This window comes from Strigops habroptila, chromosome 7 (assembly GCF_004027225.2).
Source record: "Strigops habroptila isolate Jane chromosome 7, bStrHab1.2.pri, whole genome shotgun sequence".
NCBI classification, from domain to species: Eukaryota; Metazoa; Chordata; class Aves; order Psittaciformes; family Psittacidae; genus Strigops; species Strigops habroptila.
Genome location: NC_044283.2, coordinates 61,015,415 through 61,036,537, shown reverse-complemented (window position 1 = coordinate 61,036,537; position 21,123 = coordinate 61,015,415). Strand labels below are relative to the sequence as shown.

The 21,123-nt window shown below is 43.5% G+C and overlaps 1 protein-coding gene across 1 annotated transcript in view; it reads right to left on the bottom strand.

Annotated features, from left to right (window-relative positions):
- The window catches only part of CDS1 (CDP-diacylglycerol synthase 1), a 33,771-nt gene extending 17,852 nt beyond the window's left edge, over positions 1-15,919 (bottom strand). Inside the window, exons 1-3 of the mRNA XM_030492985.1 lie at positions 15,836-15,919; positions 6,537-6,664; positions 2,553-2,649 (exon numbers count right to left, since the gene is read on the bottom strand). Coding sequence (XP_030348845.1) covers positions 2,553-2,649; positions 6,537-6,664; positions 15,836-15,919 — 309 coding nt within the window. The remainder of the gene's footprint in view (positions 1-2,552; positions 2,650-6,536; positions 6,665-15,835) is intronic.
- Between the last annotated feature and the right edge of the window lie 5,204 nt (positions 15,920-21,123).

Genomic DNA, 21,123 nt, shown 5'->3' with positions numbered 1-21,123 from the left:
TGGCAGCAGCAGGTCAAACATACTTGCAGTAAAGAAGGCTCTTCTATTTCTTTTGGCTAGGTTTTATCTGTAAATTTAGTTTAAGAAATATTTTCTAATCCCAGTGGAAAAAAACTAGCTGTACAACAGAACTTTGACACCCAGGTCTTCCAGTTGCAAACATCTCATTAAGGGCAATTAGCATTGCTGATTAGAAACAAAGCTCATCTAATCCAGGTCTTAATGTCACACCCTCCATGGCCTTAATTTTGTTCTGCTGATATCAGTGCTTCAGGTCTTGCCCAGGCAAGTCTGGTAGTAGGTTCTGTCAGTCTTTGGTGTCCGAAGGACTCTCTGCCGGTTTTGCCTCATCCACAGACACCAAGCAGATCACCCTTCCCAGATATCAAGTATTGCCAAACACAGGTCAGTAACCCTGTGCAGAGGCAGGAGTAAGAACCTACCCGCACTGACAGCACATGTCAGCATGCTAGGCTTTGCAGTATTCTCTTACCACCTGCATTCATGAATAAATTTCATCTTGCTCAACATGTGAACACAGTTTAGAACAGTCTTACACCACCTCAGTGAGTTAATTTTGAAGCTCCCCTATTTTGCGTGCTTTCTTCTGCTTAGCCTACATTACAAAACCTCAACGCTATACATGAGAGCAACATTTAAAGGACTGCACCTTACAGGGGAAAAGGACACTCGGGTCCAAACGCATGGAAGCTTGTGCCTGTTACCTTAGCAGCAGGCAAACATAAAATGTGCCTCAACTTTTTAGAGCAGTCTCAAGGCTTGTCCTCCAAACTTCACTGGATTACCCTTCCTACAAATTCCTGGGCATTTTCAGTCTCAGTATTTGCGTAAACTTTTGTTTAAATGCAAACTATTTGATTCCGTTGAAATGAAATAATTCATTAACAAAACTGTTTTTTCCCTCCATTCTTTGAGATGTAGTGTCAAATGTCAACTTTATGAACAGTTTACTATATTAGAAGACAGTTTTTGCTTTATGTTACAGAGGAAGAACTCTATTCCAATTCTGTAGTAACTTTAATTACTTTTTGGTTCATCTCTTGGTAACTTTGCCCATAATTGCAATCTCAGAGTACACCACTAATATAATGAATTACACTGCAAATTGATTAGTTCCCTTTTGTTAGTTATCATCATTCTGAAGGGTAAGAGACTACAAAAGGAAGGATTGTGAAAAAAAAATACCTCCCTACAATCACGTACACTTTAAAGGGGCTTTTTTTTGTTTGTTTGTTTTTTCACACACAATAAAGAAAATCCTCCACCAATAAAACAATAAATTACTAGCTTGTTAGGTCATTCACCTGAGACCTTATCGCTCTCTATAACTGCCTGGAAGGAGGCTGCAGCGAGGTGGATTTAGGTCTTTTCTCCCAAGTAACAAGCAATAGGACAAGAGGAAATGGCCTCAAGTTGCACCAGGGGAGGTTTAGACTGGATATTAGGAAAAATTTCTTCTCAGAAAGGATTGTCAAGCATTGGAATACTCTGCCCAGGGAAGTGGCTGAGTCACCATCCCTGGACGTATGTAAAAGACATGTAGCTGTGGCATTTAGGGACATGGTTTAATGGTGGACCTGGCAGTGCTGGGTTAATGGTTGGACTTGATGATCTTAAAGGTCTTTTCCAACCTTGATGGAAATGATTCTATGAACACAATCCAAAAGGTGTTTCACAGGAGGCCATGAAAAAAGCAAAAGCACATTTTGACAGTTAAACAAACTTAGACTCAAAAAATCAAAGTAGTCACCCACAAGTACCAATTTCAGCGTTTTAGAAGCCACATCCCTGCCTCTTACTTGCCATGACTGGCAAAGACAGTTAAGCCATTATCCAATAAAAATACCAGAAATGATGGAAAGAATTAGTAAATGCTAACCGGATATGCATGGGTATTATTATTTCACTTCATCACCTAAAAATTCACTTTATCTGTGTACCTTGGAAAGGGATCTACCTCCATTCTATGGATAAACCAAAGGCTACAAGGTAGCCCCATAAAGAAGTGGGGAATTAACATAGCATGCCTGAGCAAAGGCATTCAATGCTGGTCACAGACAGCAGACCAGAGCTGCCTCCTTTCCTCAGCTTCAGAAATTAAACTTTTGTGTCTTTGGTTTTTTGAGTTTTGTTTTGATTTTTGGTTTGATTTTTATTTTGGTTTGGTTTGGATTTTTTGCTTGGTTTTTTGGGGGGATCATTTTCTTAAAACAAACCTCAAAGAATGTAACAGTAGGTGATGTGAACTGCACAAGGAAATGGATTACGGTAGTTTGGTAAACTTCAAGGCAACAATCATTCAACTTTAATTCCTACTTTAAAAATCCAAATTAATTACAGTATATAAGAAATGCTTTATTGACAACACCCAGTTGTGAATCCGTCCAATGTTTTTAAAAAGTATTTACATTTACACAAGTAAGAGACAAATGCTCTGAATTACCTGTGTGGTTTGCTTCCAGTTCTGTTCGGCACAACAAACAAGTGACTAAGTAACACTTGCATGGTAGAATGTATTTAAACAAACTTACCAGAAGCATCAGCATAAACGATCCCAGGTATATGACCAGAAAAAACCCAGAAATCATAGCTAGACTGAGAATTCCACGAATCCACCAATTTTTCCATCTATTAAAAAAAAAAAAGATAATAAAAACCAAGCAGTTATAAATGAAAATAAATGCCACTTCCTTTACTCACTAAAGATTAAAGTGTATTAGAAACAGTGGGAGTTCCAGAAATTTTCATGTTTCATGAAACACAGGAAACACAGAATCAAACAACTATCCAACTAACCAGGATACACAGTCAAAGAAATTAAAGTTAGCCACCTTTCTTCTTCTTCCATGCTTCCTCCCCAAATGTAATTTGCGATTATATGGATCAGCCCCATACAGAAGCTGTTATGAAAATACATCATGACCCTCAAAAAACAACACATGATCAGCAAGATTGCTAGGTGCCCAGCCATATAAAGGCTTACATATGAAAGAAAGGCTGCAGGTAAAAAGGACACAACTCTGAGAGTAACAGCCAAAAAAGTATCAAACAAAAACCAACCAAACAGACGATCACCAACTTTCCATAGCAGAAAAGTAGCTATTTTGCCAGGTAGAGGGTTATCTTTTGAAAGCAGTCATGTGCTCTTGTGAGTGCTGGAACCAGCACAGAAAAACACGTGACAATAAGGGGTGATGGATCAAACTAGCTGTACTTTTTTGCCCTCATAAACTTTTGCAGCTGCAAGCGGCTACCTAAGGAAAGTAGAATAGAAATTCCTGTTACCATAAAATCACAAAATCATTCAGGTTGGAAAAGACCTTTAAGATCATCAAGTCCAACCATTAACCCAGCACTGCCAGGTCCACCACTAAACCATGTCCCTAAATGCCACAGCTACATGTCTTTTACATACGTCCAGGGATGGTGACTCAGTCACTTCCCTGGGCAGCTTGTTCCAGTGCTTAACAATGCATTCTGAGAAGACAGTTTTCTTAATATCCAATCTAAACCTCCCCTGGCTTGAGGCCATTTCCTTTTGTCCTATTGCTTATTACTTGGGAGAAAAGACCAACACCCACCTCACTACAACCACCTTTCAGGTAGTTATAGAGAGGGATAAGGTCTCCCCTGATCCTCCTTTCCTCCAAGCTAGACAACCCCAGTTCCCTCAGCCATTCTTCATAGGACTTTTGCGCTAGACCCTTCACCTGCTTCATTGCTTTTCTTTGGACAGGCTCCACCACCTCAATATCTTTCTTGTAGTGAGGGTCACAAAACTGTGGCCTCACCACTGCTGAGAACAGAGGGACAATCACTACCCTAGTCCTGCTGGCCACATTAGTTCTGATACAGGACAGGATGCTCTTGGCCTTCTTGGCCACCTGGGCATGCTGCTGGCCTATATTCAGCTGGCTGTCAACCAATACCCCAAGGTCCTTTTCCACCAGGCAGCTTTCCAGCCAGTCTTCACCAGCTTCACTGCTCTTTGGACAGACTCCAGCACCTCATTGTCTTTTTTGACGTGAGGGGCCCAAAACTGAACACAGTATCTGAGGTGCAGAATGCCTTCTTTGCAAAAGTAAGGGTTCCTTTTTAAAAAAAACACAAACTGGGAAGTCTTTGATGATGATGTTGGGGTTTTTTGTGTGTAATTTCTAGAGTGACCAAAATGTCGTTTCCCATACCACCACATCTCTACCCCTTGTCTCCAAAGGCTTGTAGAAGACAAAAATCAAGAAGCCAGTTAAATAAAAATAATAATAATAAAAGAAACCCCACCAAACAAACCCTCATCACGTGCTCCACTCTGCCGTGAAAATGTTTCTAGTCTTCAATAGCATGTATTTTATTGTTCATATTCTTTTTTACATAGAGTTTTTCTCCTCTTTTGCCTGTTTTCCCCTTCAAGAATTTTGCCTCTAAAATTACACTGAACCATCTAATCACAAGTTACTGCTAAACACAAAATCCCCTACTATCACTTAAAGAAATTCTTTCTAATATTTTGCTTTATATCAGTCTTGTGTTTCATTGCTGAATCAGGTGATTCATGGGACACTCTTGGTTTTGCATCATAGTTTTAATGTAAACTTCAACTATATTAATCTGATGTTCAAGGTTATTCACTGGCAGGTTAATTGCAGCTAAAACCACTAATTGGATTTGTCTTAAGTATCAGAAGAAAGGCACAACAGGTTTTATTGCAACAGATGCTTTACGTTCTATGACATGGGCTCATGGGCTATAGAGTAGAAGCTAGGTCCTAGTGGCATATCTATGATGAGGAAGGGTCCTTTAAAAGAATTCAACTTCCCTTAAGAATAATGTTAAACTATCATACAGTATCTTGAAGGTGTTGACAAGTGTAGCACTGGAAAGACAGCTTCAGTAAGACAAGCTCCACAACGTAGGAAGCCACCCAACAAGTTGTATTCTAACTCTCCCCTGGAAAGTTACGGATTCCTCTAAAGGCCAATATTTCTGAGAGTTACATTGCAACTCACTCATGTTGCATATTATGACAACAGCTCTGGTGGGACTGCCAGTTACTAAATTAGCATGTAATTTTGAATCTAGCATTCATGAAGCACCAAGAATTTAATTTTGCACTCAAAGAACCTTTGTGCACTTTTGTGCAAACACTCCAATAAAGAATTTCAAGCATGTAAAACAGGAAAAGTTTTGCCTGCACCTCTTAGTTGCAGGCTCTAAGGTATGGCCATGCAAGTGCCCTTTGGAGACCTAAGACTTCCATAGCATTTAACATGGCAAGTGAAGACTGCAAGTGGCAGGAACTAGATACTCCTTGCATCGTGATGGCAGTAGAGAACACCACATTCTGCCCACAGCTGGTGCAGTTTAGAAACATGCTTTTTGAAACCTGGGAATAAATTTGTTTACAGCTCCCAGACATCACAACACAGACAACAGATTAGAAAAGGAGCAAGTAAAAAACAAACAAAAAAAAGTAGTTTCACACTGCTATTGGAGATAACTACTGGAGATCAGTTTTTATGTAAGGACTTGGAAGTTTTTAATCATAGTCTGGATTAGAGGTCCTTCTTCTGACTCTTGCAATACCTAAAGTGCATCTAAAATATACATTCGATATTGCTTGGTTTCTTACATTGAGCAGAAGATATATACAATGTACACATGCATTTTACTAGGTAGTTTTTTAGTATGTGATCTATCACACACCCATGCTCTCTCATTGCATTAGTGAAAAAATGTGATGTGAATTGCCACCTCCAAAGGATTTGACTGATCAAATGTTGTAAAAGGGACTGTATAAAAAAATTATACTAGGAACTTTATTTTTCCTCTGTCAATAAGCAAGTCCCCATGATTATCTGTCTAACTATGCACATACACCTCCCCTTGCATTTGCTAGCCATTAAGCTCCTTTGAACAGGGTTTGGAGGCAGAAACCTGGGTTTGAAAAGAGATGGCAGGAAAAAAAAATAAATATTGCTTCAAAAGGTATGAAAAGCTATGTTGTATTTAACTACAAAGAAAAATTATTTAGAAGTGGAAATGCTGTCAGAAAAAGCTAGCAAAGCTCACCCAGAGAATTTACACTTCTTTACTTTTCATTCATACACAAATACCACCCTCCTTAGCCTTGAATATAGGAAATCAGTTTATTATAACCCCAGAATTAGTTACTCTGGATATCAAAACCAAATATTATTCTTTAGCGCCTTTTATTGCAATGCTCAGATCGAGTACCGGCAAATGTTTATGCAAACTGTAGCTAAACGTTGCAGCAGTGTACTTAGAAATGCACGCAGTGAACAATCTTCTGGTATATGCAAAAAAAGCTACACTGAAGGAACTACCAAAGCACAAATAAATCAATGTTACCCAGTAAAAATTTATCCTTGAATTTACATGTGCATCACATGAAATTTAAAACTGCAGAACAACTTGTAAAAATTAAAACTGCAACATAATCTGTAAGAATTTTAGCCAGCAGCTGTTAAATTTGAGATCTGTTGGTTTTACTATACCTGGCAGACAAGCCTGACAAAGCCCTTTTGAGGATTTCTGGAGTCCTGTCTGTTGGTGGAGGAATATCGGGAACATCTAAATCAGTTCTAAGATCCAACTCACGAAGGCTTTTTTCCAAATCTGCTTCCTATGAAGGAAAAAAAAACCAAAAAGCAAACACACGAGATCATTAGTTATTATGTCAGAAAACATTATTCAGAGTCAAAAACATTGCTTTAGGAACTGATAATATTTATATTACCTTTTAAAAGACAACAGTGGTGTACTAGTGAAACTGTAGATGTTGTAGGAGACAAATATATCCCAATAAATATTTATAAGAAGGCCAGGACTCAGATGTTGTGTCATTACCTACTGTGCTCAAGAATCTTCACATTCTAGACACTTTTACAGCCCACATACATAAAGTATGAAGATATATTTTTCCAGAAATACTACAGCTGACATAGAACACATGAGTTTAACAGGAATCTCCAAACTTCCAAAACATTCTGTCACTTACATCTCAAACTAGCCTTTTATGGAGTAAGGAGAAGGGTTTCCTGGTGGTTTAATGTCACATTAAGAAACAAACAAAAAAAAAAAGGAAATGGAACGCATGAGAAAACAGCCCCTTTGTACAATGAAAAGAGGTTGCTGGCGCAATCTCATACATACATACACAAGGACTCGAACCCTCCAGCTCGAAAAGAATAATCCAAAACCAAACTGTGAAGTGACCAAGTGTCCTACAGAGCATTACTCAGAATAATTTCTTGCATGACTCCAACACTGCAGCTGTTTCTTCAGTATTCACTAATGACCACTCAGGAAGACATCATCTATACAGGTTGTGTGTCTAACCCAAATGCAAAATAGGCAGTACATATTTTGGTGACAGTAACAAACTGCCACCATCAGAGTAGACTGTCAAGACTATTTTTCCCCTCGCTCAAAGCCAACACTAAAGGTGCTGATGATTTCACAGAATTTACTTCACTTGTTCTAATGTTACAAACACCCCAACTCCAGAGAGTCAGAAGGCTGCACTCAGCCCTGGCGCAGCAACAAGGCAGAGAGATGCCTCTAGCTCAGTGCCTGGCTTTCTCGAGACCTGAACCTCCTCCTGACCTGCCTCGCCTCCTTACATTCCCAAGCAGCTTCCAGCCTGCCCTGCCACCTCAGGTTCATCAGTTCTTAACAGCTCTGGGAACTCTGATTGCGCTTGAAAACTTTTTTCACCACCCCTATACTATTTCTGTTTCCCACTCTTTCCAAATTCCTCATCACAGATCTCAGGATTTTTTTCTCCTTAATCTATTTCCACAAATGTGACTGCTTTCCTTTCCTACTTTTCCTCAATAATATTATTTTCTCCCCTTTTTCTGAGTATTTTTGGCATTTTGGAAGACAGCAGAGTTATGTCCTCCCTCTTGCCCCAATCCCTAAGGCACCGCAGAATTAAGGTGGCCTACAATCCCAGCCATTACATGGTAACTCTCCTTATAGGCTATCACCTTTTCCTCTTAATCAATTGATCTTTGCCAGGAAGTTACACTTCAGTGTTCTCAGTGACTGACCTTTGTAAAGAACACAGGTGGAGAAGATAAGGCTGTTCAAATCTCGCTGTCCAAAGTCAAGGCCTAAGCCTATACCTAGGCACAGCGCTGTTGCGGCCTTGGGGAGGCGGGGGTCCGGCGCGGTCCCGGTCGGTCGGGAGCTGACCAGGGTCCTGCAGGCGGTCCCTCCCCGCTGCGCAGGGCTCTACCCCGGACTCTCCACACACCCCGGCGCTCTTTCCAGGGACACTAGTCCGAGGGAAAACACCATCGTTTTCGTTTTAAAAGTGTTTTTCTCTTTTTAGAACCCAAGACCGTGAGCTGGCACTATACACATGCACAAGGGAAACAGGGAACAACAGGAAGAGCAATTCTCTTTTTTAATGTCAGGCCTGTGTTTTTCTTATTCACTTTATGTACCACACACATGCCCAAAATTAAATTCTTGAATGGGTTTTACGTCACTTACTTCTTTGAAAAACATGATCAATACTTTCTCTATTCCACAGTTGAATAATTCTTAGACAGATATTGTCTATAATTAATACAAGTGGTCATGGTTTAAACACAGCTGGCAACTCAGTACCACTCAGCCGCTTGCTCATCCGTGACCCTTCTCCTCTCCCCAGGTGGGATGAGGAGGAAAATCAAAAGAAAGTAAAACCCATGGGCTGAGATAAGAACAGTTTAATAACTAAACTAAAGTACAATATAATACTACTACTACTAACAGTGATGAGGGAAGGAACAAGGAGAGAAACATAAAACTAAAAGGGGAGAGGAAAAAAGAATGAATAAACAAGAGTGATGAGCAACACAATTGCTCACCACCTGCTGACTGATACACAGTCCGACTCAAGCAGCAATCAGTCCCTTCCAGGTAACTCCCCCCAGTTTATATACCGGGCATGACGTGCTGTGGTATGGAACACCTCTTTAACTAGTTTGGATCAGGTGTCCTGTCTCTGCTGCCTCCCAGTATCCTGTACCCCTCCTTACCGGCAGAGCATGAGAGATTGAAAAGTCCTTCACTTAGTATAAGCACTACTCAGCAATAACTAAAACATCAGTGTGTTATCAATATTATTCTCACACTAAATCCAAAACACAGCACTGTGCCAGCTACTGGGAAGAAAAATAACTGTCCCAGCCAAAACCAGGACACAAGTAAAAAAATGCAAATATGCTAACTGTGGCCCAGACTTCAGAAAGTCTGTAGGACACCTGAAAAAGCACAAAAATATATAAAAAATTACCGTGCTTGCAATGCCGCTATTCAGAGATGTTTCTTATAGTGTTGTACCATAGCTTAGGAAATCAACTATTGATGCAATGGGGGCAGGGATCACAGATCTCTTCCAAAGCCATGTTCCAATGACTGTGATCTACACTGGAGTACAGCAAGCTCTGTACGGTTCTAGAAGACACTACTCACTGTGCAGATGATGGGCATTAATCCTGGCCCTAAGACCATGACTTAGCGTCTTTAATATTAATCCCTGCTTGCACATGGCAGAGATGTCCTCTCTTCTAAGCACTTGTAACTAAGAATATCCCCAAACCTTTTTGTTCCATTTTTGGTATTTTCATATTGCAGAATATGTTTCTACACTCAAAAAGTGCTTAAACATAAAAATTTTAAAAAATTAAAAATTAAAAATTAATATCTGAATTCATATTCCTCTGATGTTTAAGACAAACTGTTACTTATGCACCTCATTAGAAGCAGTGTTTTAGATTTGCTATTTCCAGCATCTGAATTCACAGGAGCATGGTATTTTTCAGAGTATCTGAACACCTTGAAGAAGGGTCGCTGTTTACCCAGTGCGTTTTTCAGTAGCTCATCCTTCATACTGCTGCTGCTGGGAGCTTGGCTGGTGCAAACTGCAAGTTGCATAGAACTTGCATTTTGACATTTTTTAGCTTTACATTGTTACAACAACCTGTGGGAGACAACCCCCCAACTATCTTCAATTTCCCTTTGAAACATAACTCAAAAATGACCTTAAATACTTTATTTTCCACTTAACTGCTATAATGGCCACAACCATTTCCTGAATAAGGCACTTAATTTGCAAACTCAGAAGCCACAGAGGAAGTTGTTCACTAAAAGCTAGTTATTTGTCTACTGCATTATGATGTGCTTAGAGAACCCCGCTACTGGTGGACAAGTTTTTCTTGATGATTGTTGTCTTAATTATTTTACAAGATTGATTATAAACATTCCAGTTTATAGCCACAAATAATGAAAATCATTATGGGAGGAAACACTGAGTTAATCATTACCAAAGCCCTCAAAAAAAAAAAAAAGAAAAAGAAAAAGAAAGTCAAGAGTCTTGCTACTTCAGCTTAACCCTGTAGTAGAAGCAGCTTTGGAGTTCAGTATAAAACCAAGTGGCCCTTCCTTCTCCTGCTCTGCACTCTGAGATTTGGCCAAGCTGAACACATAATAACAAGAGCCTGTGAGGGGTATTAACTGAAATGCCATGGGTTTTATACCATGAGCAGGTATTTATAAGGTTTTCAAAGGTTAATTGAAAACAGCAGAAGTTGTACTGTCCTAAGCAACTAAGACATCTTTCCACCCCAACTCCAAATTAAATGTTTGATCCAAGGTGTTTTCATTTTGTCCTAGTGTTCATAAACTGCAAGTGACAGAGCGTTTTACATGCAGAAGGTGTGCCACTCCTGTCTCCTTGATTCACATCCGAAGTGTCTATAACGGATAGATGTCGCAATAAGGTCATTGCTTGCTTCTCATCATTTGAAGGCACATGAACAGTGTGTTCAAGAGAACCTACCTGACCACCTCATAGAATAAAAGTCCAACAAGGGTGAGGTGATGCAGGCCTAACAAGTACAGGGAAGAAGGCAAACATGACAGTTATTCACATGCTATGATCAGCTCAGCAGATAATAAAAATGCCTATCTGAAACACTACATTGCTCATCAGTTTTCATAATTTCCGAAGTACCCCAAACCAAAGGTTTATTTAGTTGTACGTTTCTGGTTTGTTTTAATTTTGGTATTGTTAAGACCTGCATCCTTAAACTAAATCTTCCGTACAAGACCTTAAATGCTTAGCCATACAAAGGGGGAACTCAAACAGTCAAGAGCTTGAGCATCCCTAACAGGAATTCAAGATGTGACATCTTGCCACAAATTAAGCTTCTATGCGGATTTCTGCTTGCTGGCTGCTTCATAACAGCTACCAGAATATAGCCATGTGTCATGCAGAAAAAAATAGACATGTCAATCATTCATCATTCATCACCTAAAAGGATATATGCATCTGAATTGCTGTTTTGTACCACATGTTCTCCACTACAATTAACACGTGCCAATTGAACCACACGCAGAATTATTATAGTTACAAACGCACTTGCAATGTTTTGCTTGTACTGCCTCTTTTCCAGGACACAATAAGGAATTCCCAAGTAGACAGCAAATATGTTTTTCTTGGAAAATGCAGCATCTAAATGAAAAGCAAATGAGAAAACAAAGACATTTTCCAACAGCTTATGCGGGGGGGGCTGGGGGGGAGGAGGGGGAGTTTGCAAGCAAAAGAATTATTGCCATTCTACCTGTGTAAGTGTTACTTAAAGCAAGTTTTCTCTTCCAGCTCTGACCTTTCCACAGTCTCTCACAAGTTTTACAATGAAGTCACTAGTTTAGACCACATCATAGCATATTTAATTAGATGTGCCTTGATACCTTCCTCTAAAGTCAAGACATCAAAGTGTCAGAAGATACTGAATAATGAAACCTTTTTTTCCGAACTGTTAAAGCCTGACACATGCAGAAACACCAGCAAGAGAACTGCACACACTGAATCCAAAACTGAAACCTACAGATCCTTTACTAGCCGCATTAGAACTAATTCACCACCACTTCCAAGAAAATAGAGGTTTGGAAATAGTCAACCCTCATTATTACTACCATGCTTGCAGCAGACAGATTAGAGGTCAGGCTTGTCTGTGAAGAGTAAATAGATCCATTTTCTGGGTATTCCAAAAGAAGTAAGTCAAATGAAGTAGCTAAGTGATCCACGATAGACTCCGTTGTTCCACCATAACCCATACTACCATCAGGAATTTCATTTACCTCCAAGCAGGTCTGGGAGGTTTTGAGCACCAAAGACTCAAGCCCCAAACCCAGCTTCACAGGTCTGAGCAACTTATCTAGCAATCGATTCCCTGGAAGGGCAGTCTTATGGAACAGAAGCAGCTTTTTCAATACCACAGGAGAAACAGTGGTCAACAATTCCAGGCTTTTTTTAGTTACAAATAATTAACAATGACCTTAGACACACAGTCCCTTGTTCCCATGGCCAGCAATGCAACACAATTCCACTGCCCTCTCCCCATCCTACTCTGACAACTCCATACAGCACAGGTAAATGTGTGGTTACTTCCAGGATACACTCATATTTTTGAAGTATCTGAAAGCAGTAAAAGCAGTAAAGAATGCAAACAACTGGAACTTTAAAAGAAGTGTGAACACACAGAGATCAATCTGTAAAACTTTAACTGACTTATACATATTAAGTATTTGAATGCCAAATCACTCCTCTTGCTCCCAAGGGCCACAGAGTGTGTATGGAGGCATTTTGACAAGACATTCTTAGGAAAAGAGCATCCAAGGCAAGCAGCAGCAAATAAGAAAGGGGCAACCAAAAAATTGCTCCTGCATGCCACAGAAACAATAGACTCATGGAATTGTAAAGCCATACAGGGCAAAGGCATGTTCATGGGAACTTCACAAGAAGTCAGTTGCTCACTAGCTTATTGAGCCAATTAAGACACTCCGACTTGCAGACCTTGGAAACTTCAGGAAGAAGCTTCACTACAGGCATGCCATATTCCTTCATATAAACCCAAGAAAGTTAACTTTTATTTGAAATTATATGGACATAGAAATGGCTAACAGTTGTTTAGTGGTAAAAAACCATGCAGATGAGAAAAAAAAAAACAAACCAAACCCCAGCTTTACTTAAAGTGAGTAAGAAATGAGCATCTATGGACATAGTAAGCATAACATGAAAAGTATCAGATTACATACTGAAAACAGGACAAAAAGTACACAAGATAAAACCCTCCAAACACGTAGTGTTCATGAAGTTCTTCAGCAAACAGAGCACTTCTCCACTTTGCCAAACAAGGTGCTTTAAAGCACATCACCCTTATGTATCTGGAAGTCTGAATTAATTGGATCAACAACAGCAGAAGCAGCACAAGGCAGTTACCATATGAAAGGAGATAACCAAGTTTTCTCCTTCATTACAAGCAGAGCAAGAGGGCGATGTTCCTGAGCTGTGTACTAGGAAGCAGTAGAAACCCACTGTACCCTGGCCATCCTGAGAAGTTATGAACAAAAGAACAAGTTTGGGCTCTAATATACAATTAACACACCAAAGGACAATAAGCTATCCACTTGTTGTAAAGGTCAGGCAAGAAGTAGAGCAGAAAGATAACCATTTAGGATTGCCTATCTCGTGGCATCTGTGAATCCAGATGACCAGATGCTTCTCATCAGATCACCTACAGCAAACATTACCTGAGTACTCATATTCAAAACAGAGACCCAAACTGTGACCCACCGATTGAAAACTCAGTACAAAACGCTGTTAATCTTTACAGTTACCAATGGCACTAAGGACAGCTTGATGTGTAAAAACAATCCTTATTGTTGCTTGTGAGCCATGACAAGGCTCACCAGTGCTGTGCGCATCACAGACAGGTTGAACAACTTTAATGGGAACAAGGAGAGTCCCCCAAATAATCCTTTAAAAAGTCTTCTGTGATGTGGAAAAGGCTTTCCGTATCTAACAGTTCAAGCAATCATCACAAATGTATATGTATTGACGTACGTCAGTAACCAACATCCTAGCACAGCAGCAGTGTCCCTTCTGTTCAACATCATCTGAAAGTGAGTGAAACACTATGCTGTCAAGCAGCTAACATAAAAGCACAGTGGGCCTATAGGCAAGAACAGTGTTTTCCTCTCTGAAAATCATGCAGGTAAATGAATAGTATTAGCAAGTTTTAGGCCCACCCTTCTGAGGTCTGGAGCGTAGAGGCTTTGAATGGGAAGGATTCTTTGAAGGCAGCTCACTATGCACCTCAGAAATGAACTTAGGCTATAAAATAAAGCACACCTGAACAACTCCATAGAAAATCAGAATTTTGAGCATACCACAACAAGAAAACAAGTTTAAAAGTTAATTCTCATCTACACAGAAATACCCTCTGCACAGCTATAGCCTAAATGTTACCTTATGTGATGGCAGCCCTCAATGCAGCACAGTACTACAAATTTTCAAGTTCATTAGCTTTGAGTTCATGTAACCAAAGTGCAGAATAGAACCTGACTGTTGAGTTTCATTTTCCAATTCCTTGCCACAAAACCCAAGGCAGACTACACACTCTGCAACTTCAGCATCCATGCAGGTTTAAATAGTCACAGATTCAGGAGCCCTCCACCATGTATTGCAAACTCAATTTAGCAGTCAGAAAGCTTGTTGGCTTTTTTTTTTTTTTCCTTTTTAATTCCAGAGGCCAAATGAGAACATCTCTTTCATTTTATTCAGACAATTAGCAACTGTGATGTGCTTAGCTTTTGTAGGGATAAGCCTTAACTCCACAGCAAACAAAAGAAAAGCACCGTGGCTGTTTTGCCACTGTAATGAACCTGATGCATAGACTTAGTATTTTGAAAACCTCCTGCCTTTGCAGAAATGTCATACTGAAAGCCCTTTCCGGGACAGAGGTGAATGCTATCAATTAAACAGCCATAAAACAGAATCAGTCGCTGTGGAAGTGCTGACACACCCTTTAACCAGAGCAGATCACTATTCCCTGTTCATTTCCATGCGGCCACACTGGCCCAACCACACTGAAGCACACTCTTTGCCTGGCCCAGTGTCCTGGTTTTGGCTGGAACAGAGTTAATTTTCTTCCCAGTAGCTGGTACAGTGCTGTGTTTGGATTTACTATGAGAACAATATCAATAACACACCCATGTTTTAGTTACTGCTGTCTTTGAAGACTTTTCAGTCTCTCATGCTCTGCCGTGAGGAGGGGCACAAGAAGCTGGGAGGGAGCAGAGAGAGGACACCTGACCCGAACTAGCCAAAGGGGTATTCCATACCACAGAGCGTCATGCTCAGTGTATAAACTGGGGGGACTTGTCCAGGAGGGAGTGGGTATTGGCCAGCAGGTGGTGAGCAACTGTACTCTGCATCGCTTGTCTTCCTTGGGTTTTATTCCTCTCTCCCTTTTTGTTGTCTCCCTTTCCACTTACAATTATTATTATTATATATTCCTTTAAACTGTCGTTATCTCAACCCATAATTTCTACCCTTGTTTTCCGACTCTCCTCCGCATCCCACCACGGGGCTGGTGGTGAACGAGCGGCCGCACGGTGCTTCGTTCCGGGCTGCGGTTCAACGCCGACACCCGGAGACCCCGGCCAGGGGCGAACTACAGCGCGCAGCCTGGCGGGTCACAGCTCGGCGGCACCGGGCGCTCCCATTCCAGTCTCGGGGAGGGTAGGGTGGCAGTGGGGCAGGACACGCGTGGGCCCCTCACCGCTGCGCACCGGGCGCTGAGGCCTCTTGGCGCCGTCGCCCCCCACCCCTGCTCCCAGTGGGCCTGGCCGTGCGTTGAGAGGCGGGAAGGGGGCGGCAGCTCTGGTTCCCGGCCCCCACCCGCGCACCTGCCTCAACGGCCGCCAACGGCCCCCGGCCGCGCGCCCTCACCTTATCGCTGCCCTCCGCCGCCGCTTCTTCTTCCTTCTCCGCCTCCTCGGCGGTCGCCCTCCGCCGCCGCCGCCGCGCCGACATCGCGCCGCGGGAGCCCAGCGCCCACCCGGCGGCGAGCGGCTGCAACCGGGGCCGGGCCGATCGGGACGGGGAGAGCGCGGAGGCCGCGCTGCGGAACACGGCCGCCGCCGCCGCCGCTACCTTCTCCTCTGAGAAGCCCGGCGCTATCCCCACCCCCGCCGGGGTCGAGGGCACTCTCGCTGCGGACGCCGCCGCCACGGCTCGGGGGCGCGGCCGGACCCCAGCGCCCCGGGAGCAGAGAAGTGCCCGCGGCGGCTGAAGCGGAGAGGGCGGGGCGATGCCGCCCAGGTGCGCCTGGCGCTCCGCCCCCCGACATTGGCCCCGCCACCGGCCGGCGCAAGGGGCGGAGCAGGGCGGGATCGCGCCCCACGGCTGGTACCGCGGCCGGGGGCAGCCACCGGCCCGGCCCGGCCCGGCCCGGCCGGGCCTGGCCTGGCCTGGCCTGGCCTGGCCTGTGGTTCTCCCGGGTGGCTGGTGTGGTGGGGACCCGCAACCGCGGCACACGCCCGGGCCTCCTCCCGTGTCGCCCCGCAAGCCTCCGCAACATGGGCATGGGCTATAAGGCTGTTCTCTCCTGTGTGTCAGAGTGGCCCCTGCGGGCTTGCAGGGAGACGAGGCAGGGGAACCAGCAGGCACCTCCACATAGCCCTGGAACCAGCTCTGTGTAGATACCCGTGGACGCCAGTGCTGCAGCCTGCATGGGCGCTGCTGGTTGTCTGCGGAGTGCTTTGCTTTCCGCTGGGATACTTGTGGCCACCTGCTCTATGTCCGTTTAAAAAGGCAGGTTTGGTGCTTGACCTGTTCCCACCATGCCACATGCCCTGCCAAGCATGGTGCCACCGGCCTGTACAGAAATGTGAACTCTGTGCTGAAGAGTTCACAGTCAAGAAAAATGCTCTGCAAGGGCAGTTGGACATGCTCTGTAACAGATACTACACTGTCAGCTCTATCCTCCTCTCGAAATAACCACTGTCCACTAGGCAGGCTACCCCAGGAGAGGGTCTAGAGGGTGCATGGGAAAGGTACACAGGGCACAGGCCCTCTTTGCCCAAGCTGTATCTGTGCAGGAGACATCAGGAGTGGGCCTGGGTGTGCAGCAAAGCGGGATGCATCTCTGTGCAGGGAAACACCCTGCTGAACACCCTAACCTCATGAGCTGCCTCGAGATCACCCCTATCTGCTGAGACTACAATTTGGTGTCATCCCAGTCCTTTGGTCCAGTTCAGATGACTGTGCTGGAATGCCTTTCAGCTCTAGGACACTGCTGTTGGGTTACTGGGAGAGCAAACACTACCCTTGCTTCCCAAAGCCCACTGAATTCCTCCAGCCGCTGTGGCAGTGCCTGTCAATGTTGGTATGGCTACTGACAGTCTGGCCATGGCAACAGCTGGCTGCCCCAGAGCATTCCCCTAAAAACACTTAGTCTAGATGTCACGTCAGTGTCCACATGCTGGCTTGTTGTGTTTGCAAACACAGGGCCAGCACCTCTGGCAAGGCACCATCTAGCTGTGTCTTCTGTCATTTACATTATCCCTATGGTGACTGGTTTCACCAAGCTTGATTGGTTTTATTTCATTATTTAGTTTTATTCTATAAACAACATTATTATTATGTTCCTCCAAAGGTATGCTCGGCATGTTTTTAATGACAACGCTGCAGTTCAGGAAGTTAGAGTGAGCTGCTGTGAGTGGACACGGATTATGGCGTTGATAAACTGACCTCACTGCCAACAAGCATGGATCCTCCAGTGTTCAGGAAGAACAGCCTGTAACATGTTTCACCCGTGCACTGCTGACAGTGTCAGGAGGTAGCATGCCTGCAGTGCCACAAAGCACCTGGTGTGCTAAGAGAAGTGCTGCTCCAGTAGAAGGCAAACCAGAGACCTCACACCAGACCAGACAGGCCACAGAGTTTCTGCCATCGGGTCCTTTATGGACAAAGGTGACAGTGGTAGCCCACTGCAGATCAGCGATATGGCCTAGATCCTCCAACACTCCACTCTTACTAAGTATAACTTTAAATGTATTTCTCCATAAGGGAAATATTACAGGGGAAAATGGAGTCAAAACTCAGTTCTCCTTCCTAAAATATGTGACGGTGAGAAACAGTTCCCCAGCAAGGAAGACACCTAAACCATACAGGAGAGCTGGGAACGGAGTGGACCCCAATGGGTAAGGTATTCTTAAGAATACCCCAAGGTATTCTTTTCACTCTCTCCGTTTTCAGTAGGTTTCTACTTTGGAGATTTTTCCTTTTGTGCATTTCTCCAGCAAAGCTTTCAGAAGAAACCATGCTTTCCCTTACTGCAAGTGCAAGATGTGTGTTTATTCTGTTGGCCCTGCGATGGGACTAGCTGTCTAGAGGAAAGCATAAAGATTTATTTTATCTGCACGGAGAAAATAAGAAGTGGTTTGTCTGCTCTTCGCAGCTTTGCCACCCTTAGTGGCTGCAGTGCAGCGGCCAGACATCCAGGCTGTTTCCCCCAGCCTGCAGATCCCACACACAGGTCAGTAGTTCAGGGTGGAGTGGACATCAATTGCTCTACAGCCACCACGGAGCAGCTGGGTCTGGCTGAGGAAGTATGTGCTTGGTTATAGACCTTCCTGGTAAACTTGGCCTATTAAACAGAGGGCTGCGATTTACTATAGTACTATATTTTTGGCACAGAAAGATCCTTCTGCGGCTGACAAGGCAGAGACAATGCTTCAGTACCTGCATAAAGATCATTAGGCAGATCTCTACATCCTGTGCAGGAGAGGAGTAAGAGCTCCATTTCTCCTACATGTTTGCTCCATCCTTAACCTAGACAATGAAGGGGAAAAGAATTCACCTAGAAAAGCTTGAAGGAAAACATATTTGTTTAGCAAATGGTGTGATGGAAGAAAGTAACAATAATGGCAAAGGCGAAGTACTTGAAACATATTAATGAGCAGAGGCTAGTGCAAGAAGATGAGTCACTGCATTTCTGGAATAAGAAAGGGAGCATGCAATGAACAACTGGTGACAGTGGGGTGAGGGAGTGAGCAATCTTCTGGGCAGGGCCATCAGGAGAGAGAGAATTAAAAACAAGGACCAGGCTCTGGCGGGATCAGGCGGGAGCCCAGCCCCAGCATTGCTCCTTGTCTCTCCCAGCCGGGTGCTCCTGCTGCTGTTACACACCTTTTCACCCTTGGACTGCTCAGAAATGTGAGGAGGGCGAGAGAAACAGTGTTTCAAGCCTCTCCAGCCCAAAGGAAAGAGACAAGGGCCTCACAGAAGAGCTGTGGGGCAGGGTACTTAGAGAGCAAGCAGAACGTGGGAGCTTGGTTGTCCCGCTTCTGGGTTGCAGCCCCTTGCAGTCAGGGGAGCCCAGTGTGTCTCTTGAGTTGCAGCTGGTTAGACTGGTCTGATGGGAATTTTCCAAGTCGACACCCTGTTACTCAGGTTCCTTTGGGGCACATAAGCACACTGTCTGGAATGTAACACCATGTGTGGCAGAAACCTCCATGTTGTCTGCACACAAAGGTATTAGCATGTCAGATGCTGACTTTTCTGATATGCAAATATTATCACCTGTCTTGTATGAAAGTTCAGTATCTTGGTGTGTGAGGCCTTGGACGTTTCTGTTGCTGTGTTCTGCCTTTGCCTCCTCATATTCCCACATGAATTTAGTGGCTCAAAGCTGCCGGCAAACAACCCATACCTCAGCGACCTGGCCCAACATTTTCTGTAGCGCAGAAAAGCTCCTAACAAGCACATCACTGCACTTCTCCCAGGTGCCCAAAGTTAAGACACATAACCTGCCACCACCACGCTTCCACTGCCCTGCGCTCCAGTTATCCACAGCAGACAGATCTGCCTTCCTTGCTTAGCTGCGAGCTGCCTCTCTGCTGTGTGCCTCGACCTACGTACGGAAGGGGGAGTTCTCTGCAGGCAGATCCAAAGCTAAAGCCCTGTGACATTAAAACAGTTATATAAACCCTGCATTAAAGAACTTACACAAGCTGCATACAGCAGCTCCCCACAGAAAGGCAGCCAGGCTAGAGGCTGCAGTTGTCTCTCCTGTCTCTGTTGTGTCTTCTCTCCTTTTGTTGCTGCTGTGGCAGAAGCAAATGGAAGGATCTGATCCCCTGTCTGCTTGGAGGCTGGGGAACAGAAAGTACCCAGCTCAAAATGTGTGCTAGAAAGAACAGTATATCTGCAGATGTAACACTGAGGAGTCCTGTTGCTGGCAGTCTGGGAAACAGGAGTTGTTTGCAGCTTTTGGGGTTTTTTTTTGGAGGGGTGTTAATGGATTCCTACTAGTGTGCAGAAGTAAGACAAGTGGAAAATATTCATACCTACTGGTCAGCATAGACAGCACGTCAAACGATGTCAACAACAGCTCATTAGCCCCTCAGATAATATCAATTATGAATGATGCTGTAATGAGCTGCATTTAAACAATTTATAATCTTTTTGCATCCCTAGATCGTTATAAAGAGGAACCAGGGAGAGCCAGAAAGAAGCAGAGAACAGTGATACAACAGCCTCAGATCTCGCTGAGTGTTTGTTCTCCAAAGCACAAGGCTAGCTATTAATACCCTGCGTTCCCCTGACAAAACCGAGAGCTGCAAAACACTGCCTGGTGCTGCCTTGAGACGGCATGTGGGAGCAGGGCACTGCAGCCCAGGTGCTCGGGATATGCTCAGAGCTGAAATTTCAGGTCAGAAGCTTGTTATTACACAACCTGTGCACTCTGAGATGAATCCTCCTCCAGCTCTAAGCACTAGACTCAGATGCCTAAAAAAAAAAAAAGAAAAGCCTCACTGGAATATAGGATTGTATGAGTCAATAAAGAGGCTGCTTTTCTTCTCTAAATTAATACAGCATGAGCTCTAATACTGTTTTGCTGGGTTTAACATGGGTCAAAAGCTAGCGATGCTTTGCCAAGGCATCCTGAATAGAGCATACATATCTATATTTTAGTAATTTAAATCCGCTAAAAGCACTGAGTTGTGCTTTTGTGTTTAGTTAACATGTCATATAATCTGTTTACATTTTCTAGTCTGGCATAAAAACAACATAGTTCATGGTATTTGTGGTCGAGTATTATTTGCTTATTACTTGCACATTTGAACTTCATAATGTAGGCCACTTGTGTGCCAGAAAAAAACAAAACAAAATAACAAAACAAAACAAACAAAACAAACTGACCTCATTACTCCCAAATTAAGCACCAAAGT